The 26,572-nt window shown below is 36.1% G+C and overlaps 4 protein-coding genes across 4 annotated transcripts in view; all 4 read left to right on the top strand.

Annotated features, from left to right (window-relative positions):
- LOC143742149 (scavenger receptor cysteine-rich type 1 protein M130) overlaps positions 1-862 on the top strand; it is a 34,688-nt gene extending 33,826 nt beyond the window's left edge. Inside the window, exon 24 of the mRNA XM_077234837.1 lies at positions 302-862. Coding sequence (XP_077090952.1) covers positions 302-352 — 51 coding nt within the window. The 3' untranslated portion in view covers positions 353-862. The remainder of the gene's footprint in view (positions 1-301) is intronic.
- A 2,679-nt stretch (positions 863-3,541) lies between these two features.
- Positions 3,542-8,805, top strand: LOC143742121 (scavenger receptor cysteine-rich domain-containing protein DMBT1). The gene is made up of 8 exons (XM_077234806.1): positions 3,542-3,786; positions 3,886-4,191; positions 4,406-4,705; positions 4,808-5,116; positions 5,875-6,183; positions 6,636-6,743; positions 7,670-8,025; positions 8,216-8,805. The coding sequence occupies exons 1-8, from the start codon at positions 3,606-3,608 to the stop codon at positions 8,219-8,221; spliced, it is 1,875 nt and encodes a 624-aa protein (XP_077090921.1). The 5' UTR covers positions 3,542-3,605; the 3' UTR covers positions 8,222-8,805.
- A 327-nt stretch (positions 8,806-9,132) lies between these two features.
- mapk11 (mitogen-activated protein kinase 11) lies at positions 9,133-17,335 on the top strand. The gene is made up of 12 exons (XM_077234820.1): positions 9,133-9,353; positions 12,577-12,706; positions 12,864-12,922; positions 13,133-13,244; positions 13,386-13,415; positions 13,617-13,664; positions 13,773-13,887; positions 15,202-15,273; positions 15,588-15,667; positions 15,805-15,883; positions 16,299-16,472; positions 16,689-17,335. The coding sequence occupies exons 1-12, from the start codon at positions 9,241-9,243 to the stop codon at positions 16,760-16,762; spliced, it is 1,086 nt and encodes a 361-aa protein (XP_077090935.1). The 5' UTR covers positions 9,133-9,240; the 3' UTR covers positions 16,763-17,335.
- Positions 17,336-18,461: 1,126 nt separating this feature from the next.
- Positions 18,462-25,586, top strand: mapk12b (mitogen-activated protein kinase 12b). Its single transcript, XM_077234796.1, has 12 exons — positions 18,462-18,925; positions 19,745-19,874; positions 19,994-20,052; positions 20,364-20,475; positions 20,578-20,607; positions 20,848-20,895; positions 21,041-21,155; positions 21,383-21,454; positions 21,716-21,795; positions 21,889-21,967; positions 23,448-23,621; positions 24,278-25,586. Exons 1-12 carry the CDS (start codon positions 18,807-18,809, stop codon positions 24,352-24,354), a joined length of 1,095 nt encoding a protein of 364 aa, XP_077090911.1. The 5' UTR covers positions 18,462-18,806; the 3' UTR covers positions 24,355-25,586.
- The last annotated feature ends 986 nt before the right edge of the window (positions 25,587-26,572 follow it).

Genomic DNA, 26,572 nt, shown 5'->3' with positions numbered 1-26,572 from the left:
GGGTGAACTATTGCTTTAAACTATTCTACAGGAAATAAACAAAATAATAAACTTTTACAATAGCGTCATATAACCCCTTTAAAACTACTTTTCTTACCTGTTTATTATAAACAAATCCCATTTTGGTTCATGAGTTCATTCATGTCTAACAGTAAGCACATTTCTTATTTCTCATGATTTTAATTTATATTAAAGTGAACTAGGTGATTAATTATTCTTTTCTACTTTTTAGTGAAACATGGTTAACTGGTTAAATTGATCTCATCATGAACTCACTCAGCACTTCTCATCTCTTACCCAGGTCAGGCAGCAGTACAGAAAGTGTCTTTGCTGTGGACTCACACAACACTGAGGACAACATCCCGTTCAGGAAATTGCATATTTTTACAGTTTCCGCAAAATAAAGAAACTGCAATATTTACAGCTAAATGCATTATACTGTATAATACATATATGGCAAAAAGTATGTATTGTATTGCTTCTATATTTTAATTCATTTTGATCAGCAATCTGTTATGGCGGTATTGTCAAGGTTTGAGGCTAATGGATAAGACTTCAGGAGGCAATGTTGGTCAGACATGAGCTAAAGAAGTGTCACGGGTAGTTGAAGGTAAACAGACGAAGATGAAGATGAAGAGGGGGTTTCCAACACAAAGCTTTAAATGCAATTGTCCAAATGACAGGCGAACAGGATGCCACACATAATGCATCATCGATACACCACCATAATGTATTCTATAAAAAACCATTAACAACATCTATAAATTATAAAGCAACTCATTCTCTCCTTGACAACATACACTTTCTTTTTGTACACAGTTGATTGACAACTGCATTCTACAACCAATTAAAATTCTAAAAATTTTAGGTGGTGACATCACATTTACATTTAATCTGTATAGTGGTATTCATTTAAATTGAGTCTCTTTCTTAATTAATTTAAAGATAAATGTTCAACATCAACTTTGTTAGCTCCATCAACTGAAATAGTCTGAAATACAACTGCTATTTCAAAGCTTTCGGTAAAACATTTTCTGCTAAACACCAATAAATCTCACAGTGATTCTCCATTTCTTTATTGGGTGATGAAATAAAACGATGGCATCCAAAGGATAAAAACCTGTAAGTAAACAGCAGTACTACTTTATTTGTAAAAATAGAAACAAAAGTTTTGACTTGTTGATTTTGGTCACAAATATGTAAAAAAGAAAAAAAAATGCAGCATTAAAATGCAGTTTGTTTACTTTAGAAGTGAATCATTTCCCTATTACTGCTGTAAGTTAATGACTTTCCAAAGTAAAAAAAAAACTTCCATAGACACAGGCTCATTGTTTGATCTTATCTTCTAAACAAAATAGGACATACATCATGCAAACTGCTGTATCTTGGTTTTATGTGGCAAACCACGTGTTAATAGATAAAATTTTGTTTAACAAATATATTTGTTTTTAAATCAGCTGATAAAACATATATCCATGACTACAGCACTTTTCAAAAAGACCGGCTCAGTCGAAGGTGAGGAAGAGAACCATTTAGCAGGTATTAATAACATCATATTTTATATGTTTGCAAATTGAATTAACTGTTTTTTTTTATTTATTTTGTGATATATTTTATATAGCTGGCTATGCTCATATAGATAATAGATTAGAGGGGTTATTGTTAAAATTAGTTTACTTTGGATAATATACACAGTATACTGTAATGAATATTCGATTACAATATGACAATACAATTAGAAACACTCAATTACACAATTGTCTCAATAAATATTTAGAAAAAACATCAATTATTTCAAATGTTGTATCATTTGTTGTCTGTATCCTTTCCTAACACATAAATTAGTTAAAGGTTCTTCATGAAACCATATGAAAATAAAGAACCTTTATTTTTAAGAGCGTAAGCAATACATTTCACTATTATAACATTTTCATTTTTGGATTTTACATCATCTTTTCTGATATTCAACATTATCTGATTATGCTATTATTGATATTACAGGATAAAATCAAGTTACACTTTATTTCGATGGTCCACTTTAGACATTCTACAAACTGTTATTTTGATTAGAAATCATCTATTTTTTTATTTTAGATGACTGTTAGGTTAGGGATATATTGTTAGGGTTCTGGTTAGTAGAATAAGTTAACATGTAGTAAAGATACAGTAACATGTCTGTTGGTGACCATCATAATAAAATGTGAGCATATATTAAGCAGACAGTCTACTAATACTCTAATGACTGCTAGTTGACATGTTTAGTTGCAAAGTTACTTATAGTTAGTAAAATGTCCAACAAAGTTACTTATACAAAGTTACTTATAGTTAGTTTGTTGGTCCAAGTGGACCAACAAAATATAGTATAACCTAAAATCATCATGTTATATATTTACATGTATGACTGTTTGAATGAACCACGCAAATTATGGTCATAATTTGCATTGTAAAATGTGTGTTATTAATTATTAATTAATTATTAATTGAGAAAGCAGTTTTGAAAATAAGACAAAGCAATTAACGTTCTGTGTGAGGATTCAACATGAATAATATATAATTTCTATTATATTTCTAGACGCTATGCTGTGGTTCATGCAATTCTTTCTGCTTCTGGGTAAGAGAACTTATAATTATAATAACTTATAATTCTATTTTTTAAACTATAGCCCATTGAAATAATGACAATTTAGATCTTTGACTCTTTAGCATCTATAGGTAATACAATTGCCACTAGTACAGATGAAATCAGGTTGGCGAATGGTTCCAGCTCCTGTTCTGGACGAGTGGAGGTTCTCTATTACCCCTTTTCCACCAACAAGAACCGGGTGCTGGTTCAGAGCCAGAGCCAAAGCTGGTTCAGAGTGGGTTAGACTGACGAGCTTAATAAGAACCGATTTGCCTTTCCACCGGCTAGAGAGCCACAACAGAGCCAAATCTTACGTCACTGTATACGTCTCATGTTGCCCAGCAACGCTAGTGCGGTAGCGCCAAACAGTACGCCAGGCTTGTTCGAGATGCATCGGCTTCTCGCAGATCGATCTCCGCATGACATCAAAGCGCTGCGATAGCGATCTAAAAGCACAAGGAGTCGTATGTTCTCCAAACACTCCCGCAGCTCCGATCGGTCCGCGCCGCTCCGATGCATCTCGAACAAGCCATCAACAATAACGGACGTTGCAATAGGCTACTATGGATGCTCATGGGTTTACAAAATACATCGGAGTCCAACGCGTTTGTGCAGCTCGCCGTAACTTACATAGACGGATATTTATAATCGAGCTGCTATTAGCTCGACTAGCTGCTATTTAAAAATGGCGGTCACAAGTTTCTATTCGTCTTGTTGGTCACGGTAACCCCGCCCCCAGCCCCTGACGCAAGTGGTTCTTACTTGGCTCTCAGCAATTATTTGGTGCTACTTAAGAACCACTTTTCCTGGTTCGGAGCTGGTGCTTTGCGTGTGGAAAACCAAAGAACCGAATTGAAACTAGGCTCTGGCTCCGAACCAGCACCAGCTCTGGCTTGGTGGAAAAGGGGTATCTAATGGAACATGGGGAACAGTGTGTGATGATGGCTGGGATCTGTCAGATGCTGCAGTGGTGTGTAGAGAGATGGGCTGTGGGAATGTGATAGAGGCAAAGAGTAAAGCTTATTTTGGACAAGGATCAGGACAGATATGGATAGATAATGTTCAATGTGCTGGGAATGAATTTACACTGAAAAACTGTTCATCAAGTGGATGGGCAGTAAACAACTGTAACCATCAACAAGATGCTGGAGTCATCTGCCAATGTGAGTCAAAAACATACTTACAATTAAAGTATATAATGATTATAATAATTTTAGGGAGAAAAATGTTTTGTCTTATTTGCTTATTTGTGTGGATAACAGCTGTTAGATTGGTAATGGGTGACAACTCCTGTTCTGGACGAGTGGAGGTTCTCTATAATGGAACATGGGGAACAGTGTGTGATGATGGCTGGGATCTGTCAGATGCTGCAGTGGTGTGTAGAGAGATGGGCTGTGGGAATGTGATAGAGGCAAAGAGTGCTGCTTATTTTGGACAAGGATCAGGACAGATATGGATGGATGATGTAAACTGCATTGGCACTGAGTCCTCACTAGAGAACTGTAGAACAAGTGGATGGGGAAAACACAACTGTGGACATCATAAAGATGCTGGAGTCATTTGCACTGGTGAGTCCAAAACAATCACTGAACTTAAGTGAATAGTTTTTATAGTTTTAATATTGTACGTTTTATTTTTTAAGGAATGACCCAAGAGAGATAAACAGAACCAGTCTTGTTCTTCCAATCACTATGTGTAGTTGTTCTTTTTCAAATAAGATAATGTTAAGGCAAATATACACACAAAAACTAACTTGTGTCTTTATATTATTTGTATGTATAGTATCTGTCAGGTTGGTGAATGGAGACAACTCCTGTTCTGGACGAGTGGAGGTTCTCTATAATGGAATATGGGGAACAGTGTGTGATGATGGCTGGGATCTGTCAGATGCTGCAGTGGTGTGTAGAGAGATGGGCTGTGGGAGTGTTGTAGATGCAAGTCATGCTTATTTTGCCCAGGGATCAGGGCCAATGTGGTTGAATAATGTACAATGTATTGGGAGTGAATCTACTTTAAAAAGATGCAGATCAAATGCAAATACCTCCTGCAGTAATTATAAAGGTGCTGGAGTCATCTGTCAATGTGAGTCATAAAACTTTAAACAATGATTTTAACATGGAATTGTCTAATCAACCCATCTTAATAGACATAAAAGTACATTTATTTTATTTTCCATGGCTTTAGCTCCTGTCTTATTGACAAATGGAAGTCATCCGTGTTCTGGAAGAGTGGAGGTGCGCCACAATGGAATATGGGGAACAGTGTGTGATGATGGCTGGGATCTGTCAGATGCTGCAGTGGTGTGTAGAGAGATGGGCTGTGGGGATGTGATAGAGGCAAAGAGTGCTGCTTATTTCGGACAAGGATCAGGGCCAATGTGGATGAATAATGTGAGATGTAATGGAACAGAATCTACACTGAAGGACTGTGTATTAAGTGGAAGAGTTCAACAGAACTGCAGCCATGAAAAAGATGCAGGTGTTATCTGTGGAGGTAAGTGAATAATACTGTCTTATAATATCTTCTGACTAATATAATACTTCAATAACACTGCTGCATTTCTTAACATAACAGTTGATATTAATGACATACAAACAAATGAATAAAAACAAAATGTCTGTCTTAAGGCCCATACACACCAAAAACGACAGCTATAATTATAACTATTAACAGAACGATAACATTCTGTTTGCTATAAGCGTGCGCTGCAGTGCTCTTTAAAGTCAGCATGAAACGGAAGTTGCGATTTCTTCCATATTGTAATGTATATCCGAGTGAAACGACTTCTCAAACAAGAAAAAATTACTTGATTTTGTCCATGGGAAATTGATTGGATGTTTAGGGTTATGGATGCTATTGGCCGATCTCATGTGAGTGACAGGTTGCCCCGCCCTCGTGCCAGTAAACATGTCATTAGAGAAGAGATAAAATGTCTCTTGATGTTTCTACAAGAGGGAGAAGTTATTATGATTAAAGATTATGCGGCCACATGAATTAAAAATATGTGCATGGATAAATCATTAATGTTCATTAAAAAATAAGAAATGTCAATTTTTATTCAAGGTGATTTAAAGCAGTATTTATTCTGATTGGCTTTTCTGAAAGGGATTCCAACAATATTGTTTCTCTGTTACTGTTATAGTTGCGGTGTGGACTCTGCTATTCTTTTATATTTAGAATGATATTCAGGATCATCCTATGATGTAAATAAGACTATAGTCAACTCTGTTTCTGACTTGCTTGTTTGTTAGCCAAAATTCAATTGCAGAATGGTTCCAGCTCCTGTTCTGGACGAGTGGAGGTTCTCCATAATGGAACATGGGGAACAGTGTGTGATGATGGCTGGGATCTGTCAGATGCTGCAGTGGTGTGTAGAGAGATGGGATGTGGGAATGCTAGAGAGGCAAAAAAAGGTGCTTTTTTTGGAAACGGCTCAGGACCAATATGGATGAATAATGTAAATTGTCATGGGAATGAGCTTACTCTAAAGAGATGTAGATCACATGGATGGGACATACAGAACTGTAATCATCGTAAAGATGCTGGTGTCATCTGCCAATGTGAGTCAAAACATGAATAAAAATGAGACCGCTTATGCCAGGTTCAGACTACACGATATCTTCCGATTTTGGTGATTCGTAAACGACAATGGTCATCTATACTCGTTTTAAAGTGTTCGTTTTAGAGGCGCTTCAACAACTTGGTGAGCACTGGAATTAGCATTAAGCTAACATGATGCTTCGGTGGCTATTTCCGCATTCTCGATGACATCACACACATCGTTAAAGATGGCAAGCAATGATTGTTCGGGAAGCACCGTGTAGTTTGAATTTTTTTTGTCTATGACAAGAATTTAGGAGTCAAAATTTCATAATCTGACACAGTGACTATCGTAATAGATAAAAAATATTGTTTAGTCTGAACATTATGGCATTACACTGTACAATCCAGAACATTACTAGTCCTTGTTTAAAAATCAAACTAATGTAACAATCATTATTGTCTTTGAAAGATGAAAATTTATCTTCAACAACTGCAAAAACAAGCTCAACAACAGAAGTAAAGTCTGCAGCTGCTGTTTCTGCCACCACTTCTCTAAGAAACAAGTCTTCCGTCTCTTGTACGTGAACATTTACCTCTTTTGAACAATGTGCAAACCTTTAAACATTTTTCCAGCGATTTTAACATCTTGCAACGTGTTTTTACCATATTTGAGATGTGTGTTAAACTAAGCAATTACTATAGAAACAAACAGAGCTTGACTTTAACACCCACCAACCTGGCAAATGCGGTTGGATTTCAGCAGTGGCGTATAATGCAACTCACTAGCCACTATGACGGGCTGAATTTTATATATAATATGTAAATTTTTTCAATTGTAATTTGTAGTCTTTTAAAAAGGCATCTGAAATAATAAACTAAGTGCAATGTAGTGTTGTCAAAAATATAGTTGGAGTTACAGGAGCTCGAATTTTTTTGCAAATAATATTACTCACTCCTGTAGATTTTGTGCTCACACCTAAAGTGCGCACATAAAGCTGCCTCTCAGTAAACTGAATTCTTTTTCGCTGTTTATTGTGCTTAAACAGTCAAAAACACACAAAATAATGTCCAAATGCCTGTCTTGGCGAGTATTCGCGCAAACACAGTCAACATAACTTAACACTTAACATAACTTATGTTAAGTGATTGTAAACAGTTGAGAAAGAAAACACATGTGTAACAGTATAATGGATTTGTGCATCAGGTCTTAAAGTGACAGCAGCCTAATATAACGACTGCCAAATTATGAGATTTTATGAGATTAAAAAATATCTATATGGCAAATATGTATCTATGTCAAAATTGTGGCCAGTGAAAATGCTGAGTGGCTTGTGGCTAGTATTTTTGGAAAACCATTTGCCACAGTGGCTGGTGAACAATAAAGTTAAATGTCAAGCCCAGGAAACAAATATATTAAATAATTAGCAAAGAACAAAATATTAATATTTCCTTATTACAATATCATAATAAAATGACAGAGATTCAGTTTCATGTCTATTTCAGATCAATTTACCTATATCAACAAGTCAAAAAGCTGGATTGACGCACTAGGATACTGCAAAATTCACCACCAGACTTTGGTGCACATTTTAAATGCCACAGCACAAGAGTACATCACACAGATGCTGCAGGGTAAAGAAATCCCCCGTGGAGTGTGGATCGGGCTTGAACGGAGTATGCTCTTTGCTTGTTCGCCCTGGCTGTGGACCGGTGGGCCATATGTGGACTATGCCTCATGGCATCAAACATTTCCAGTGGACCTAGGGAGCAGGTTTTGTGGAAAACTTCTTACGGACGAACAGAACATGTTTGGATGGGTTGATGCTTGCTGCCATGAGCAACTTCCTTTTATATGTCAGGTCAGTATGTTATTGGCTTTTTCACAGCATCCATGCATTATTGTGCTTTTGATCATAAATAGCTGTGTGTACAGTTTTCATATTTTATGTTTTGCCCATCTTTAACTGAATGCTCAATGCAGGTTAAATTATACAAGTGTCTTTAAGAGTTAATAGAGCCTAAAATTACTCTTTTGTCATGTCTCATCAGGGATGAACGATAGGCGGAGCTGTTTCCAAGTTTGGAGTCGTTTGCTTATGATCACGGAAATTGAGACATTATGCTTTGATAAGGAAATTTCGTTTTGATTTTAAACAAGTTATATTAATATGCAGCCCTGTTTTGTGGTGTGGACTTGCATTTGCATTACAAAATAATAAATGTCTCTGTTTGTATTATCTCTTAAATCTTTAATAGCCTAATGCATGCAATGATTTTTAAACCAGCCTTTCTGCATAGCTGATGGAAAGCTGGCTACATATATATATATATTAGAATCTGCGTGAAAATGTGAGTCTTCTTTCTTTGTTTTGTCATAGTTTATGATCTATATGGCTAATGAACTTTATTAAAGGAAAAGTTAGTTCTGTGAGCGCATAAGTTTATTATTTGAGATTGTGCTTTTTCATTCATGCGTTTTCTTCTCCTTTGTTACCCATGTTTAATTGCAGTAAGATGTCATGCATTCATTAATGTTTTTGAAATGTTTCACTAAAGATTTTTGATTGGTACAATTAACTGGTAACAAATTATGTACATTACAAAATGTCTGCATTTGGGGTTTTAATAAATTTGCATAATGAATATTTTCCTACAATTCTAATAGTTTATATTGGGATGAAAGCTAATAAACCTTTATATACCTTAAACCTAAGATTATTTAAAGATTTGTAGTGATAATAGGCATATACAGTTGTTATTTTGTAATATTATTAATAATAATAATAGGCTAATTATCATAGCCTAATAAGTTTTTTGAATAACAAGAATGCTCTCTCTCTCTCTCTCTCTCTCTCTCTCTCTCTCTCTCTCTCTCTCTCTCTCTCTCTCTCTCTCACACACACACACACACACACACACACACACGCATCACAGACGGTTCCTCCCATTTCTGGCAAGTAGATGAAGAGGAACTAAAGCCGACTGCCTCCACACATAGGCATATCTCCCATGCGGATGCGTTAATATTTTTGTATACAGTTTTGCAATAAAGAGTGTCTTTTCAAACGGAAGATATGTCGACAAGACCGGGATTCTACCGGCAAGAACTAAACAAGACTGTCTGGGAGGTTCCAGAGCGATACCAGAATCTCACACCGGTTGGATCGGGTGCATATGGCTCCGTATGGTGAGTCCAGCAGGCGACTTTACAAACACTACTATGAGTAAGGTTTGGCTAATGAATATTAACGATGCGACCGATGATTGGCTTAAACCGCTGTCTAAGGCGTGGTTCATGGAAATTACCTCTGGGCGCTCCAGGAACGTTAGCAAGCAACGTCAGCGTGAATAAATTATTATTCATTACCTTAGCCTTCGTCATAGTAAGATTCGTAATTTAGTGTCCAAGAAGAAGAGAGGGTGAGGCAGGAATAAAGCCCGACAAAACAACATCCGGCATACATCTTAAGAGAAAACAATAATCTTACTTTTCCAACAATGATAATTAACAACTGGCAGGAAAATATTGAAAATTATATTTGTTAACATTGCTGTTTATATTTGATTATAATGTAATTATGGCTGCTGCTCCTTTTGTTTACTGACATGTGTCAATCATTCCTGGAGCTGTAATGTCCTTCAATGTGGCGTGTCTGTAGATAAGTAAAAAATAAATTCATCTGAGTGATGCTGAACCAACACCTGAATTATGTATCTGGCAGTCCATCAACAACAAAAAGGCAGATCTGAAAGAAAACAGGTGTTTGCAGGTAGTCACATCAGTTGTATTTACACACAGACCTGAGCACATACTAAGGCTTCAGATTCTGTTTAGTTTGGTTGTCTAAACAACCTTCCAACATGACCACCTAATATGACGATATTGCTCCAGTTAGACAACATGCTAGGCCTATTCAGTTCCGGTAAAGTGAGACCATCGACTTTTGCCCATGCCACACCCCCATATGCATCTGATGTCCATCTGCATGGGAAAACATCCAGATATTTCATCATCCCATAATGCACTCATTCTGAGAGATCTACATTGCACTCTGTATCATCTCAACTACAACATTAGAGCCCTCTAGCCTCCCTCGTGCTGCGACTGACTGAAACGGTTGCCATGGTGACGCAGCTTCTGGCTTCAGTATCTTCCCATTTTCACCATACTAATTGCAAATATTGTGAACATGTCAGTCGGTTTATACTCAACTCAGCCATGTAATTTTTGAAGTTCCAACAATAGTTGCATACTCATCCGTATAATATGCTAAATTAAGTTTGCAAGTGAACATGTTTCTCTTCCTCTTCCCAACTTTTTGTTTTTGTCAAACCAAGTTTCACAATTGTTGTGTAATCAGGCATTGCCGTTTCCACTCAGCATTACATCTGCAAGCTACTGTTGCGACAAGAGCTCAGCTGGTCAAAATCAGTCTGACTCATTATGGTGTCAAGATATTCTTCAATAGTTATCAGAAAGAAAATCCACAATGGCTTAAAGCCCAATAGCACAAATATTTTACATATGAATACTGATCTATACAGCAAAATTTCTCTACTAAACTTGCAATGAGTATATATATAACAAAGAGTTGCTTCATCTGTTTTTTTGGGGGGGGGGGGGGGGGGGGTTTAAGCTGCACGCTTTCAGGTCCTGTTGTGCATCATGCTGGCGGATGCTGAAATTAGTGTACTGAAAGACATTGTGGTTGACAATGTTAAATGGAAGCTAACTAACAAATATACCAAACCCAAAGGCATCTGGAAGAAAAAAAATAGCAGATGAGAACACTGCTTGAGGGCATCACATGGCTTCCTGTTTCAGAAGCTATTACCAGTTTTTCTTCCTGTTTGTTTGGGAGATTTGCCAGCTCTGAAAAATGATGCGATGCAGCTCATTTCATTGTGAGTGATGCAGATGCCCCACAACATCCTGAGACCACCTGAGACCTAATTATTTCATTATCGTATTAAAAGATGCACAACACTAACAACGGATTTACACAGAGGATTTAATTGTTGCTGATTGGATCCCATGTCGACTTGAGGTTCAGCTATTTCTAACAGCCTGGGGATATGATTATAGAGACATTTCAGTGTACCATCTGACTTGAGAGGCTTGATTAAGCTATTGTTATGGATTTTATTAATAATAATCCTTGTCCCATTGTACTTTAGTAAAGTTTTCAAAACCAACAGTGCAATAGTCTTTTAGTCACAATATCCTAATTCATATTAAGCCTTATATGTTTGTAATCTCTTAATTTGAATATAGATAACAACAATCCTTATATAAATGTTTGTCATTTTATACCCCAAGAATCTCTGTCTCACACACTCCCACTAACGCTTTCTTACTCAAATGAGCTGTGAATTTGCATTGTTCACGTTAAGCCTCTATCTATTGTGTGATTATTTGACTTCTTCACAGCAGAGCTGATTTATTTTAAAGGAAGGGGGCAGGGCAGACCTGGTGTGTGGAAGGGTTGAATCAAGGGATGGGAGCGTCCCAAATGGGGGTTGGGTGCTTTTGTCTTTAACATAGTCAGAGACTTTAGTGTGGCCATAAAATAAAATAATGAAACGAAATAAAAATACATAGCCTATATTGCATGATTCATTTTTAGATGCACAATTCTGTTTTTAAAAGAGACTTTAGTGTGGCACTAAAATAATAAAATAAATTAAAATAAAATATACATTGCATGATTCATTCGTTCGTGCATGATTCAGTTTTTAAAAGAGACTTTAGTGTGGCACTAAAATAAATTAGATAAATAAAATAATAAAATAAAATAAAATAAAAAATACACATCTTGCATGATTCATTTGTAAATCTAAAACTCAGGGACTGCATCTCGCATCTTTATGAATGAATATTGAAGAATTCCATCCAGTTCTATAGACCTGCCAGATGTTTTGATTTATTTAATTTAATATACTAAAGTACATTAAAAAATACTGATTTACAGCAGAACTTTTTACTTGATTCACTGACGCTATTACTTTTGCTTCCCTTATACCTAATTTCTCAGCTGCCCTTCTGAAACATTAAAATAATTAGCATGTCTAATCAGTCTCAACTGATATTACTCTAGAGCCTCTGAAAGGTGAGACAAATGTCCAGTTTACTATGTACTTAATTACTTCTGAGTCTTGCACTCATGTTCAACATGTTCTCTAGAGCATGTGGTTCAATAAAGAACATACGAGTGCTTTCATAAAGAGCCAGCTTAATAAGGGCCTCTCCTATGAGGAAGTAATACCATTTTGAATGAAAGGTCAAATTTAACAGGAACGTACAAGTTATGTTGTCATACCAAAAATCCTGTTATCATGGAAATTGTCTCAGCAAAAAGACTAGTTGTAAATTTGATCAAATAATTGTACAACTCTTATTCATTCTCTAGCTCAGCATATGATGTGCGTCTTCGTCAGAAAGTGGCTGTTAAGAAACTCTCCAGACCCTTCCAGTCTCTCATCCACAGCAGAAGAACATACAGAGAACTGAGACTGCTCAAACACATGAAGCACGAGAATGTAAGTCCTCCGAAAACACATGCAAACACATAAATATATGAGCAGAAGGGAGCAAACAAATCCCAGATGTCTATTCCTGCAAACCACACCATTCTGAGATTAATCTTTAAGTCTTGAGCCACTTGTGTCACTCATGTGATATGCTCTTGTCATCCAGGTTATTGGACTGCTGGATGTTTTCACCCCAGCAGCTTCTCTTGAAGAATTCAATGAGGTGTGAGTGTCTGCCCAGTGACAACTATCTGCATTTGTGAGCACATAAAATAGCGATCAGATGTCAGTGGAGCTAAAAAGGCCTATTTGATTTGATTAAAACCATCTGCACTTGCAGCTGACCAGTTATCAAACAATATTCTTTTGCATTTGCAAGTGAGTGATGATCTAAAATACTTCGATCGGATATAAGCTAAGACTCTGTCTCTCTAGCTATCTTGTGACCAACCTGATGGGAGCGGATCTCAACAACATTGTCAAATTTCAAAGACTGTCGGATGAACACGTACAGTTCCTCATCTATCAGCTTCTCCGGGGCCTTAAGGCAAGTACATTTTGTGCTCTTTTTTTTCACAAACACAAATATAAACTGAAGAAAGCAGATGTTATGATCAGTTATGAACTGCAGCGTAAACTGTCTCTTTATCTCTGTCCTGGCTTGACTTTTTTCTCTCGTCACAAACAGTACATCCATTCAGCTGGCCTGATCCACAGAGTGAGTACTTTTCCTTTACTCCTCCACAGTTTTTGTTTAGCGTCCACTTTACAGGCCGCTGGAATCTTTACCAAAAATCATATCATAGTAATTGTATTATAGAAAACATTTGGGTTTAGTAGCTTTAACAACATGCAATGGCATAATTCTTATTTTAACAATCTGCAATGTCACAATTGTAATTTGTATGCATGTCTGCAGGACTTAAAGCCCAGCAATGTTGCGGTGAATGAAGATTGTGAACTCAGGGTGAGAAAAACTCCTCTTTTGATGCCTTTTCAGTCTACAAGCACCATGCTCCTGCATTACCACAATGTATTTCCCTGGTTCTAATTTATTTTAAATCAAAACTGTCAGATCCTGGATTTTGGATTAGCCAGGCAGACAGATGACGAAATGACGGGTTACGTGGCGACTCGCTGGTATAGAGCACCCGAGATCATGCTCAACTGGATGCATTACAACCAGACAGGTAAAACGGGCTTAACCTAAAAACCCTTCAATCTAGATAGATAGATATAAATGGATAGATATATCTGTTGTTAGATAGATAGATATATCTGTTGTTAGATAGATAGATATATCTGTCGATAGATAGATAGATATATCTGTCGATAGATAGATAGATATATCTGTCGATAGATAGATAGATATATCTGTCGATAGATAGATAGATATATCTGTCGATAGATAGATAGATATATCTGTCGATAGATAGATAGATATATCTGTCGATAGATAGATAGATATATCTGTCGATAGATAGATAGATATATCTGTCGATAGATAGATATATCTGTCGATAGATAGATAGATATATCTGTCGATAGATAGATAGATATATCTGTCGATAGATAGATAGATATATCTGTCGATAGATAGATAGATATATCTGTCGATAGATAGATAGATATATCTGTCGATAGATAGATAGATATATCTGTCGATAGATAGATAGATATATCTGTCGATAGATAGATAGATATATCTGTCGATAGATAGATAGATAGATAGATAGATAGATAGATAGATAGATAGATAGATAGATAGATAGATAGATAGATAGATAGATAGATAGATATATCTGTCGATAGATAGATAGATAGATATATCTGTCGATAGATAGATAGATAGATATATCTGTCGATAGATAGATAGATAGATATATCTGTCGATAGATAGATAGATATATCTGTCGATAGATAGATAGATAGATAGATAGATAGATAGATAGATAGATAGATAGATAGATAGATAGATCTGTCGATAGATAGATATATCTGTCGATAGATAGATAGATAGATAGATAGATAGATAGATAGATAGATAGATAGATAGATAGATAGATAGATAGATAGATAGATAGATAGATAGATAGATAGATAGATAGATAGATAGATATATCTGTCGATAGATAGATAGATAGATATATCTGTCGATAGATAGATAGATAGATATATCTGTCGATAGATAGATAGATAGATATATCTGTCGATAGATAGATAGATAGATATATCTGTCGATAGATAGATAGATATATCTGTCGATAGATATATCTGTCGATAGATAGATAGATAGATAGATAGATAGATAGATAGATAGATAGATAGATAGATAGATAGATAGATAGATAGATAGATAGATAGATAGATAGATAGATAGATAGATAGATAGATAGATAGATAGATAGATAGATAGATAGATAGATAGATAGATAGATAGATAGATATCTGTCTTTATGTTCTCTGCAACTGGTTGATTAAGTACGATCATCTCTGTTTTACAGTGGATATCTGGTCTGTTGGATGCATCATGGGTGAACTTCTGAAGGGGAAGGTTTTGTTTCCTGGCAACGATTGTATCCTTCGTTCATGAGAGCCACTTAAACCATCTTTTAGTGTGTATGTGTGTGGTTTTTGAGTGAGTCTTGCTTCCTGTAAGGCAGGTGAGGAAAGCGCAGCCTAAGTGGTTCAAATTACATTATAAGCTGACTGTAAGGAACTAGAAATCCGGTTTCTATTCCAGACTTCACTTTTAGTTGCAACTTGGGATGAAGAATTTTTTAGGCTTGGTTTCACTGTTAACGTCCTATGCATTCATAAAAATACATCTAGGTGGATCTAAATCAGGATATGATGCTGATCTGTATAATCTTTAACATAATTTCTTCAGATATTGATCAGTTAAAGAGAATCATGGAGATGGTAGGCACTCCCACTCCTGACGTTTTGAAGAAGATTTCCTCCGAACATGTGAGAAGAGACCAATCGTTCGGTTATTGGTTTCATTTATAAATACTAACAATGCATTCACGTTCTTGATGGATGATAGATGAACTGAAATTAAAACCAAAGTTTAACCTCTTGATTTTTTTGTATTATGCATCCAGGCTCAGAAGTACATCCAGTCTCTTCCGCACATGCCCCAGCAGGACCTGGGCAAGATATTTAGGGGGGCAAATCCACTGGGTGAGACTAACACGTTATTTTACGATCAAGTCTGTAATAAAATAAAATAAAAATGTGGTTACACTAGATTTCTGATTATGGATGAGATTATGGATAATAATGCTTCCTTAAAACATCAATTTGAGATTACAAAAGCAAAAAAACCTATGCCATAAATAAATGCAAATTAAGAAGTATCATTTTAGTGAACATTTATTTTAAGGTGATGTAGTAATATTGTACTTACTCAAATAAATACTAAGTAATATTAATTAAGTACATGTACTTACTATAGAGTTAGGGTTATGGTTTGATTTAGAGTTAGTTACTGTTATTACTATAGTAAGTACATTTAGTAATGTGTAATTACGTCACCTTAAAATAAAATGTTACCAAAAATGTGAATTACTAAGTTCTAATTATTTTACATCTTTAGCGGTTGATCTGCTGAAAAAAATGCTGGTATTAGACTGTGACGGGAGGATCTCAGCCAGTGAAGCACTGTGCCATACATACTTTTCCCAATACCACGATCCAGAAGATGAACCGGAGGCACCTCCGTACGATCAGACCCCTGAGAGCAAGGATCGCTCACTGGAGGAGTGGAAGGGTGAGAGGGAGTCTTACTTTACATTTTGTTACACTGAACACCGCAATGCTGAAGCGATTTGTTCATTCAGAAAATCAATGTAAACATGATCTGCTGAAATTGACAACACATTGTAATGTACAATCAACACAATTTAAAAAGAATTGTCACATTTTAACTTCAATTTTAGAGCTGTAAAGTGACAATGGAATTCAGTCTCTTTTTCTCCCTCCACAGAGCTGGTGTTTGAAGAAGTAAACAATTTCAAAGATCCTCCCAAAAAAACTGAAAGTCTTCAGGTTGAACAATAAAACTGAGCGGAACTACAATCCAGGAAGATACCAACCTCACCACTGTCCTTCCTTCAAACATACGAACCACAGGATTGATGGACATATGAACAGACTGCAGTCCAACCAGAGACAGTGACAATGTATTTCCAAGGCATGAGGCCCTTCCTGTATGTGGGTGTGTGTTCATACACCCATTTAATTAAGAGCAAAACATGACTGGTATTGTTGGAACATAAAAAAAGTATTAATATTACAAGGTGCATGTTGTACAGGTGTGTGTGTGTGTGTGTGTGTGTGTGTGTGTGTGTGTGTGTGTGTGTGTGTGTGTGTGTGTGTGTGTGTGTGTGTGTGCGTGCGTGTGTGTGTGTGTGTGCGTGTGTGTGTGTGTGTGTGTGTGTGTGTGTGTTTTATATTTGAAGTGAAACAGGTGTCTAGGTAAAAGCAGGGTATGGTGTCTTAAGCAAAAGGGGAAGGTGGCCACACTGAAGAAAAATATGTTTACAATATTGGACGGAGTGGGATATGTGTCTTAAAGTTTATATATGCATCAGTGTACAAAAGTCTCTGCATAAAATCAAATCAGTTACACAATCTGTCTTAACTCATTTTGCATTTGCAAGGCTATTTGAATATAACATACCTCAAACGCATCATTTGTTTTCACACTGATTCACATGTCAGATAAAAATATGAATGAGTTGTTTTGTTTAAAAAAATTAATATATGCTGTACAAACAACATTTCAAACTGTTCTCAAGTTATTTAAAGGGCCAGTAGGTAGTTTCATGTCATTTATGGTAATATATAATAGGCTTCCACATCCATTTTTTCCTTAAAGTACAAGTCAGTTGCCAATACTGTATTCATATACAATAAGTTTGGGTCAATCTCACAAAACACGCCAAGAACTTTCAAGGGGTCATATTTAATCCCAAAATGAAAAAGAAAGAAGTAATATAATTTGCAAAAAGAACAGAATTTCTAGGTGAAAAGTGAAAAAACATGAATATATACACACACACACACACACACACACACACACACACACACACACACACACACAAATTAAATTATAATAATTTATATATGAAAATAATGACAAAAAGGTTTAAAATGACCGGGGTCAACAGCTCTATATGTAGGTCAAAATATAATTTATATAATATAAATATAGCCTAATAAAAGTTTTTTTTAAGAAAGCAATTTTAAGCCAGTCTTCTAGACTTTTCTGTCTTCTAAAATTAATAACACAATATTTGTAATGAATGTGTCTTTTTTTTTGTTTTGTTTTTTTGTTTGTTTGTTTTAAATAGGAAACTGCATTTCAGGAAGTGGTAAAACAAGTTGGTGTGACACTTATTTCTCAATATGTGTTCTCAACATGTTTCGGAAGATCCTGAATGACAACAATGTATCGTTGATGTCATGAAACTAGTAACCATCATCTGAATTTAAATGGGTAAAATGGGTGTCGATTCTCGCATTTACATTTTGTGCAAATAACCATTATTAACAACTACCCTGCCTTCAGCACAGTACAGTGTATTAGTTTAAAATACTACAGTAACTACTTGGTAGCAACAAACCAAGTGTCACTTTTGTGATGTTAAGATGTTGTTAAGATGTCCTGATTATGTGTCCTTAGCACTTTGCCCTTATTATCCATACCCTCCTCCTGGTCTCCTGCATGCATTTTAAACAAAGTTTTTAAAAAACTGCCTTCAGCGGTTTCAGTGCCAGCATTTCCTCCCCCTCACCCAATAAAAACTTTAAGTCTTTTCCTGAAACCCATCACCGTGTTGGTTATTTTAAAACTAAAGGGAGTCAGTTAAACCTCATTTACAAATCTGATAACATGCCGAAAAAGCAGCTTTGCAATGTTCTAGTGTGGATTCAGCGTGTCTCTGCGTAAATGTGGAAACTTTGAACCGCCCCCAAATCTGCCACTGCTCAAGTTGCGTTCTGTCTGCGCTCTTCTGTGAGCGGTTCTTAATCAAAATTCTCGATTAAAAATGAGAACGTAAATAGGGCAGAAAGATATACTTTTAAACAACCTCTGAGAATGTCACTGCGAACCAGGGCAGGATTTTATCGCCAGGACATTAACAGAACCGTTTGGGACGTGCCGGAGAGATACAGAGATCTTATTCAGATAGGAACCGGAGCATACGGAACGGTCTGGTAAGTAGACTATATTGTTAGTATTTAAAAGTTCATAATTCTTTAAAGTGCCAGAATTATTTAATTCATGTAAGGGGTCGGCTTTTAAAAATAATTTCTGTTTCGTAGTTTTCGCAATTTAGTGCAAAGATTCGTCTTGCGCTATAAAGCTTTCTTAAAGATTGTGGAAGCCTATATTATATTTCTACAAATATTTAACACCCGCAAAACTTTTGTTTGGAGCCCCCATGAATCGAGCGTTTTTGTGTAATTATAGTCTGTTAAAATGACTTTAGCCTACATGCTGAAAGAATGCAGTAGGCTACTGACTCTAACTTCAAAAGGAGGACGTTTCTAAAGGAAGCTGTGCAATGAACGAACGCTGATAGATTGGCCATTTTTTTAATTGTCACAATTCCAACCGTTTTCTTCATTTTCCTGGTCTCGTGGCTTATCTTGGCGAAACTGTGAAACCTCTATAAACTTTTCTCTCTTTGCTAGACAAGAGGTTGTGTAACAAAGCCTCCCTGCTGATGCCATTGTCTGCGTTTAACAAGCAGAAGTTGCCGAATTAAAGACATTGTGATTGGTCTTCATAAGGCTTTCCACTTTAATAGATTCTTCACTTGTCCAAGTTGCTCAAGTTTCAGATTGAGTGATGAACCTGTTGCGCACTACACTCAATCCACATCCTCTTTGGGTCCAGACGTAGAAAAATGACCCCATAATGTCCATGGATGGAGTCTACTTCACTGCACTTTAACTCCACAGTAATCTTATGTAAAGTGTTATAAGAACATGTGTCAAGAACTGATCTTACTCCTTTTAATCTATCCAAAGTTCTGCCATTGACCGTAAGACAGGAGTGCGTGTGGCCATCAAGAAACTCCACCGGCCGTTCCAGTCCAGACTGTTCGCCAAACGCGCTTACAGAGAGCTACGACTCCTCAAGCACATGAAACATGAGAACGTAGGTTAACTATTTTCCTTACCCCTGTGTTTGCCTCTATCTCTATGAGAAGTCAGATTTTTATATTCACTTTGTTAACGTTGTTCATGCGACCTAATATCTTCTAACCAACTGGACAGGTTATTGGGCTTCTGGATGTCTTTACCTCGGAAATCTTGTTGGACAGATTTCAGGATTTGTGAGTCGATTCTTTTAGTTCTAGACAATATAAATGTACTAGATTTTTACACTACACTTTTACACTTTCTTTGTGCCTAAAGAGTGCACCTCAAAGGTATTGGTACCAAAAGTACATATTAGTTCCTATATTAGAACCTTTTTTAAAGGGTACCATCCCAGTGACAGCTTTTGTACCTTTTTTATGAAAGTGCACCATTAGCAATAATAACTAACATAATATAGATCATTAGCAAACGTTTATTTAAGTACTTAAGGTTCAGTCATTACAGACCAACAGTGGAACAGCAGGTAATGCTCTTTTTCTCTCAGTTACCTGGTGATGCCGTTTATGGGAACTGATTTGGGAAAGCTGATGAAAATGGAGAGACTATCCGAGGACAGGGTGCAGTTTCTGGTCTATCAGATACTGAGAGGTCTCAAGGTTAGACACAGACATACACACAATCACATTTGTGAAACACTCTGTGCTTCTTTATAGTTTTGAGGTAACTATAAATCTCTCTGTCTTGGTCTTTTCCCACAGTACATTCATTCAGCCGGGATCATTCACAGGGTATGTGACCTCTGAGAGTTTAATAGGATGCACAGAGGGGGTTGGGTGACCACTTCATTCAACCCTGACATTCATTCATCCTCTGTCCATCCCTTCTCTTTTATCCTCTCTGAGAAAATGTATGGAGGCGTGTGTTGATGTTTGTTTATATGTAATAAATAGGAGCTATTTATTTTCTTATTAGATGTATTATTAGTCTTGTGTTTTTTGTAAATGTGTACTTTGGTTGTCATTCCTAAGGATCTCAAACCAGGAAATCTGGCAGTGAACCAGGACTGTGAGCTGAAGGTATTAAATCAACTCGGGTCTATGGTGAAATATAAAATGAAGAATGTCTACATCAACTTTCCTCAAAAGCTGGAGTTTTTAATGTAAGATTACAAATATTGGTCCCCTCAAAAATCTTAAAATGTGAAAAAACAAATGTGTTCAGATCCTGGACTTTGGACTCGCACGTCAGGCAGATTCAGAAATGACGGGTTATGTGGTGACTCGTTGGTACAGAGCACCTGAGGTTATCCTCAACTGGATGCACTACTCACAAACAGGTGTAGTTGTTACATCCCTAACCACTAGATGGCACTATAGGTCATCACATTGCACACTAGAGTCGTGGGCTGCATCCGAAATCGCATTCTTCCCTACTATATAGTAGGCGAAAAACAGTGTATGACAAAATAAATGTCGGATTTCGGACGCAACACCGTTCACTTTTGATAAGAGATGCATATACTTTTATTGACTGATGTGATCAAATATAATTTTTCTGTTTTAGTTGATATCTGGTCAGTGGGCTGCATCATGGCGGAGATGTTGCTTGGACGGCCACTTTTTAAAGGAAATGACCGTATCTTTTTCCTCATTATGTAACTGAAACAATTTCTGCTTTCACCCGTGCTAGTGTTTTGATGATTAGCCGAATGCTTTAACTTAATGGAAAAATTATGTTTTTTGACAGCACATTTCTCCATTTAAACAACTGAATTGAGATAGCTTTCACCCAAAAATGCTTTACTTCTATTCACAATAGAGATTACACAGGTTTAACAGTAGAAAAAGGCTTGTACTGTCTCTATTCTATCACTGAATCCTTGACATAGACTTGTAGACTTGGACCAGCTAAGAGAGATCATGAAAATCACAGGAACGCCAGCACCAGATTTCATAATGAAGCTACAAAGCCAAGACGTGAGTGTATTACAGATCAAAAGAAACACTACTTTACATACATTTAGACATGGAAATGCACAATCGATTCTTGTTTTTTTCCCAACCATACAGGCCAAAAACTACATCAGAGGTCTACCTAAAGTACCAAAGAAAGACTTAAACACTTTTTTCTTCAAAGCCAGCACAGAGGGTAAGCTATTTAATTCCCTTGCTATGTTTCCATCTAATCTTTTTTGTGCACATTTTGGGACATCACATTAAAAAAAACACTACATAGTTGTTGTTTTTTTTTGTGCACATTTTTAATAATATGTACTTAGTTGAGGCAGACAGTTGTTGTATCTGATAAGAAGACATGTGCATTAACTACAATGGAAATACATTTACCGAATAAATCCCTCAAAACACACACAAAAAAACGTACTTGAATTTGCCTCAACTAAGGTTGTGACTAACCAGTGGACCAATTTCATGGCACAGCATCTCAAATGTTGGTTTGGCCATTCTGTAATGTTTGGGTATAATAACGTCACAAAACATGTGACTGCGTTCCCAAACAGGTATCCGCCTTTGAATGCAAGATAACATTTGTTCCCTTTAGATGGAAACGTAGCTAGTCTTATGGGTTAACTGTAAGGTTCATCCAGAGCCGGCCCGAGCCGGAGTCACCTGTGCTTGACGATTATTGACACAAATACCACGCAATAATGATACATTATTAATTAATACAGCGAGGTTATGTCTTATTAATACAAAATAAATACTTAATAAAAAAATAGATAGCCTACTTAAACAAAAAAGTTTTAACTTTTACTTTACTCTTTTACTAACTCTCTGAAACTTCTTTAAACAAACTGTCTCAAAACATATCATATAAATTATTTGCTAAAATAATGACAAAACTGTGAAATCAGAAACATAATAAGAGCAAGTGTTCAACAATGACAATTATTGTTGAAAACTGTAAAAATATTATTATCTCTCAACTGTCTCAATACAGTGTAACTTTCCTTTAAAATCTTCTTTTTTTTATTTTTTATTATTATTGTAACAGACTTTGTTGGATTGTACATGACAGAATCCAACAAAGCCTGTTACTATAATACCGGTAATGATGTACTGGCGCTCGTTGTATATGAATGCAATGTATTTTTCCCCTCGTGGCTTGCCGTAGATAGGAATGGGTCAATTGCTGCACAAAACACACCGTAAATAATCATGCAAACATACTTTTATCTTGCTCTTTTTGTCCCCTCCTCTGTCATTTTTGTCTTTCTATTTTCGGCACCAGAGGGATACGTCCTTTTTGTGACATGGCTTAACATTCACGTGACTATGCGCAGTTGCGCACGAATTGTCTATCCACGCGCGAGGTGTCTAGATTATGCGCATGACTTAAAAGCTGGCAAACCCAGCAGCCGTTGTAGGCAGGTATATTGATCATGAAATCAGAATTTACTTGTCTTTAATTATTCATTCATTCATTCATATTAATTCATTCATTTATGTCACTTGTTTAAGTCATGTAAAACATTTTTTTTCGATTTTTCGACTCGATTGGGGGGCCCCCTTGTGGCCAAGGGGCCCCAAGCAGCCGCTTAGTTCGCTTATGCCTCGGGCCGGCCCTGGGTTCATCTTAGAGTTATTTGTCTAATGTGTGTTTTTTTCAGCGGTGAGTGCTCTGGAGCAGATGCTTGTTCTGGATCCAGAAAAACGTGTGAGCGCTGCAGAGGCGCTTGAGCTCCCCCTGTTTACTGAGTTCAGAGAACCTGAGGAAGAGACAGAGGCCCTGCCGTATGACCACTCCATGGACAACACAGAACTGCCTCTGGAGCAATGGAAACGTATGAGATAAAGTCTTGACAGTTAATAACTAAAACAAGAGAATTGATAGGTTTCATTTCTTTGTGTTGAGGTTAAGGAAGAAAAATCCAAGCTAACAGGGAAAGTTCTTAAAACTTTGGCTAATGTTCTGGCATGCCTCTCTCAAAATTATGAACAAACGTTCTTCCTGTAACATTAATAGAATGTTTTTTCAAAGTTACCTGATCATTAATAATGTTCTCAAAATGTTAGCACAAAAATGTCATTTGTACATTGTTCATGGAATGTTTTTTTTTTCTGAAGCATTTTAGTTGGATAATTGTCTTACACTTTTTAAATGTTTCAGAATGTTTAGAGAAGATTCAAAAGTAACATTCCTGTGTTTGCAAAATGATAAATTGGAATGTTCCATTAACGTTTGCATAATCAAGAAAAAACATTTTATTTTTTATTTTACAGTGTTTTGAACGTTTAGAGAACATTCAGAAATAACATTTTCATAACTGAATGGGAACATTAGCAACACATATTTAGAACATATATTTGTTAGCTGGGAGAGGTGTGAAAAAACATGGAGAGATAATAAGCTCATAAAGCGCAATAATGCCGGAGGCAGCAGAACCAGAACTCGATTCTTAGTTCTCATTCATTGTCTTTTCTGTCTCTCACTTTGCAGGTCACACTTTTACAGAGATCCTATCATTCCAGCCACCCGTCACAGAGATCCGAGACCCTAAAGAAACATCCCTCTGAGAGATATCGCAGATACACATGCTACACATATCTCACTATGTCATTGATATGCATAAATGTGACAGAGAGAGAGAGAAGAGAGAGAGAGAGAGAGAGAGAGAGAGAGAGAGAGAGAGAGAGAGAGAGAGAGAGAAAATGGAATGAAGGTAAACTGTAAAATAATAAGTAAATGTTAGTTGTCAAAATGTTGCTCAGCTCATAAGGTTGTGTGAATTCTTTCTTAAAATGCTTTGAATATGCAAAATCCATTTTTACCTGCAACCAAAAGCACCCCAAAAACATTCGATTTGAGTGCTAGTCTTAAAGATTTCAGTGCACCAGTAGACAATAAATTTACTTTACAGATCACTTATTTAACTTATTAATGCAATAGTTCAGCCAGAAAATGCCATGATTAGCACATTTAACACCAGACTTTTTTTATTAATGAATAAAATCCATCTTAATGAATGTCTCAGTATTTGTTATTAACAAAATTGATTATTTGATTACTTTTCAATAAATAATGTGAGGTAATATATTTATCTTCTCTCAGTGCAACAACCCTTAGCCTTTCCTGAGGAAACATACACAAGTTTAGCTTTTCAAATCAAGCACCCAACACAAAACTAAAATAGTAAAATTTGCTTTTCTGCTTATCTGAAATAGTAATATTCAATATAGCTCTGCTCATCTATGTTTACTGCTAAAGGCGAATAATGTACTATTTCTTTTTTTTTTTTAAATGTGTTGATTTGTTCATTTTGATCAGCCAGTATTAGGGCAGATATGCAAGTCACTTTGGCTGAACTATGTAAAAGATAGATAAAAGATAAAGCTCCAGTTTCAATAACATAAGTTTAATTTGACCTGGCATAAATTGTAAGATATTTTGGAGCAGAAATGGCAGGGAGGTTTGTGCTTTAGCTGTAACCAAGCTTTGTATTTTTTCGACCACATGGTTCACCCATATTCTATTATGGATCTGAGATATGGGGCTTTGAGCCAGTGGAGTGTATTAAAAATGTTCAGTTATCTTTTTGTAAAAAACGCCCGTGTATCAGTAGAAGTGCGAGTAATGTAGCTCTTTTGGGGCAATCTAGGTAGATTTATATTGTCTATTACCATATGGAAAGATGTATCATAGCCTACTAGATAAAATTAGTGTCCATGTCTAATCATCGTTATCCAAGAAAATGTTATAACATGCTTTTCAATTAGATAAAGTAGGTATAAAACATGGGCTTCCTGCATTAGAGTTCTGTTGTATTTTTATGTGTTTTCAAGTGTCTAGGAGGCTCAAAGTGTAAGTGATTTAGGAACATTCACATCTATTTTGATTCAGCGATTGAGAGAAAAAGCACATAATGCATGGTACACATCAGTTCTAGAAAAGAAAAGTTGAATAAATATTCACAATGCAAGTGCTTGATGAGAAGAGAGCTACATTGCATCTGTATAACATACAGCCGGTACGATCTCTGTTCCTGTTCAGATGCTCACTTGCTCAGGTCATCATATAGCTATAGGAACAGGCAGATGGAGTAGTACACCAGTGGCAGAGATAATCTTTAACTATAAGTTAAATTTGAATACATCTTGTGATAGAAGAAGAGAATTATTTGTTGTATGATTGTTCCTTGTATGTGGATCTGCACAGTTAAATGTTTCTGTTAATACACCCAAATTTCAACATGATTAACCTGTTATTTTTAATAACTGCGCCTTACTGTTAATTTTAAGAAATATATGTTAAATAACACCTCATTTTTGTTATTTAACACCTCATTGTTAAATAACACCTCATTTTTGTTATTTAACCGCAAAATCGAAAATTCAAGCAAAGATGTCGGATAGAGTAAGATGGTCTGGTATGTTTGGAGATAAATGCCGATATGCAATTGTATGCTTATTATAAAAAAAAGTTATTATTTATCAGTGGAGAAGTTAGCAACTTCATTTCGTTTTTTTAGGTTGCTAAACAACGACTGATTCAATCAATAGGCTAGTCGACGGTGCAATCCATTACAAACAAACTAAATATTGTATGCATTTACTGAATGAATATTAGACAAATTAAACACCTGATTTCTCTACTGCAAATGTTATCAAGAATAATCTTGTAATCCTTTTATTACCAGGTGTTGTGCCGAAATTCGACCCCCTTCCAAATTATTACCCCCTTCGTTGAAGTCAGTACCTGATTGCCTAATCCTAACCCCACCCCTAATCCTAACCC

This window comes from Siphateles boraxobius, unplaced genomic scaffold (assembly GCF_051911475.1).
Source record: "Siphateles boraxobius isolate OS27281-9 unplaced genomic scaffold, OSU_SipBor_1 19, whole genome shotgun sequence".
NCBI classification, from domain to species: Eukaryota; Metazoa; Chordata; class Actinopteri; order Cypriniformes; family Leuciscidae; genus Siphateles; species Siphateles boraxobius.
This window is presented reverse-complemented; position numbering and strand designations above follow the sequence as displayed.

Coding starts and splice junctions, on each gene's coding strand:
- mapk11 (XM_077234820.1), top strand. CDS start 9,241: ATGTCGACAAGACCGGGATTCTACCGGCAAGAACTAAACAAGACTGTC. Junction 13,245..13,385: donor AGCTTCTCCGGGGCCTTAAG/GCAAGTACATTT, acceptor CGTCACAAACAG/TACATCCATTCAGCTGGCCT. Junction 15,668..15,804: donor AGAAGATTTCCTCCGAACAT/GTGAGAAGAGAC, acceptor TTATGCATCCAG/GCTCAGAAGTACATCCAGTC.
- mapk12b (XM_077234796.1), top strand. CDS start 18,807: ATGTCACTGCGAACCAGGGCAGGATTTTATCGCCAGGACATTAACAGA. Junction 21,156..21,382: donor GATGCACTACTCACAAACAG/GTGTAGTTGTTA, acceptor TTTCTGTTTTAG/TTGATATCTGGTCAGTGGGC. Junction 21,796..21,888: donor TGAAGCTACAAAGCCAAGAC/GTGAGTGTATTA, acceptor CCAACCATACAG/GCCAAAAACTACATCAGAGG.
- LOC143742121 (XM_077234806.1), top strand. CDS start 3,606: ATGGGCTGTGGGAATGTGATAGAGGCAAAGAGTAAAGCTTATTTTGGA. Junction 6,184..6,635: donor TGCTGGTGTCATCTGCCAAT/GTGAGTCAAAAC, acceptor TGTCTTTGAAAG/ATGAAAATTTATCTTCAACA. Junction 6,744..7,669: donor AAACAAGTCTTCCGTCTCTT/GTACGTGAACAT, acceptor TGTCTATTTCAG/ATCAATTTACCTATATCAAC.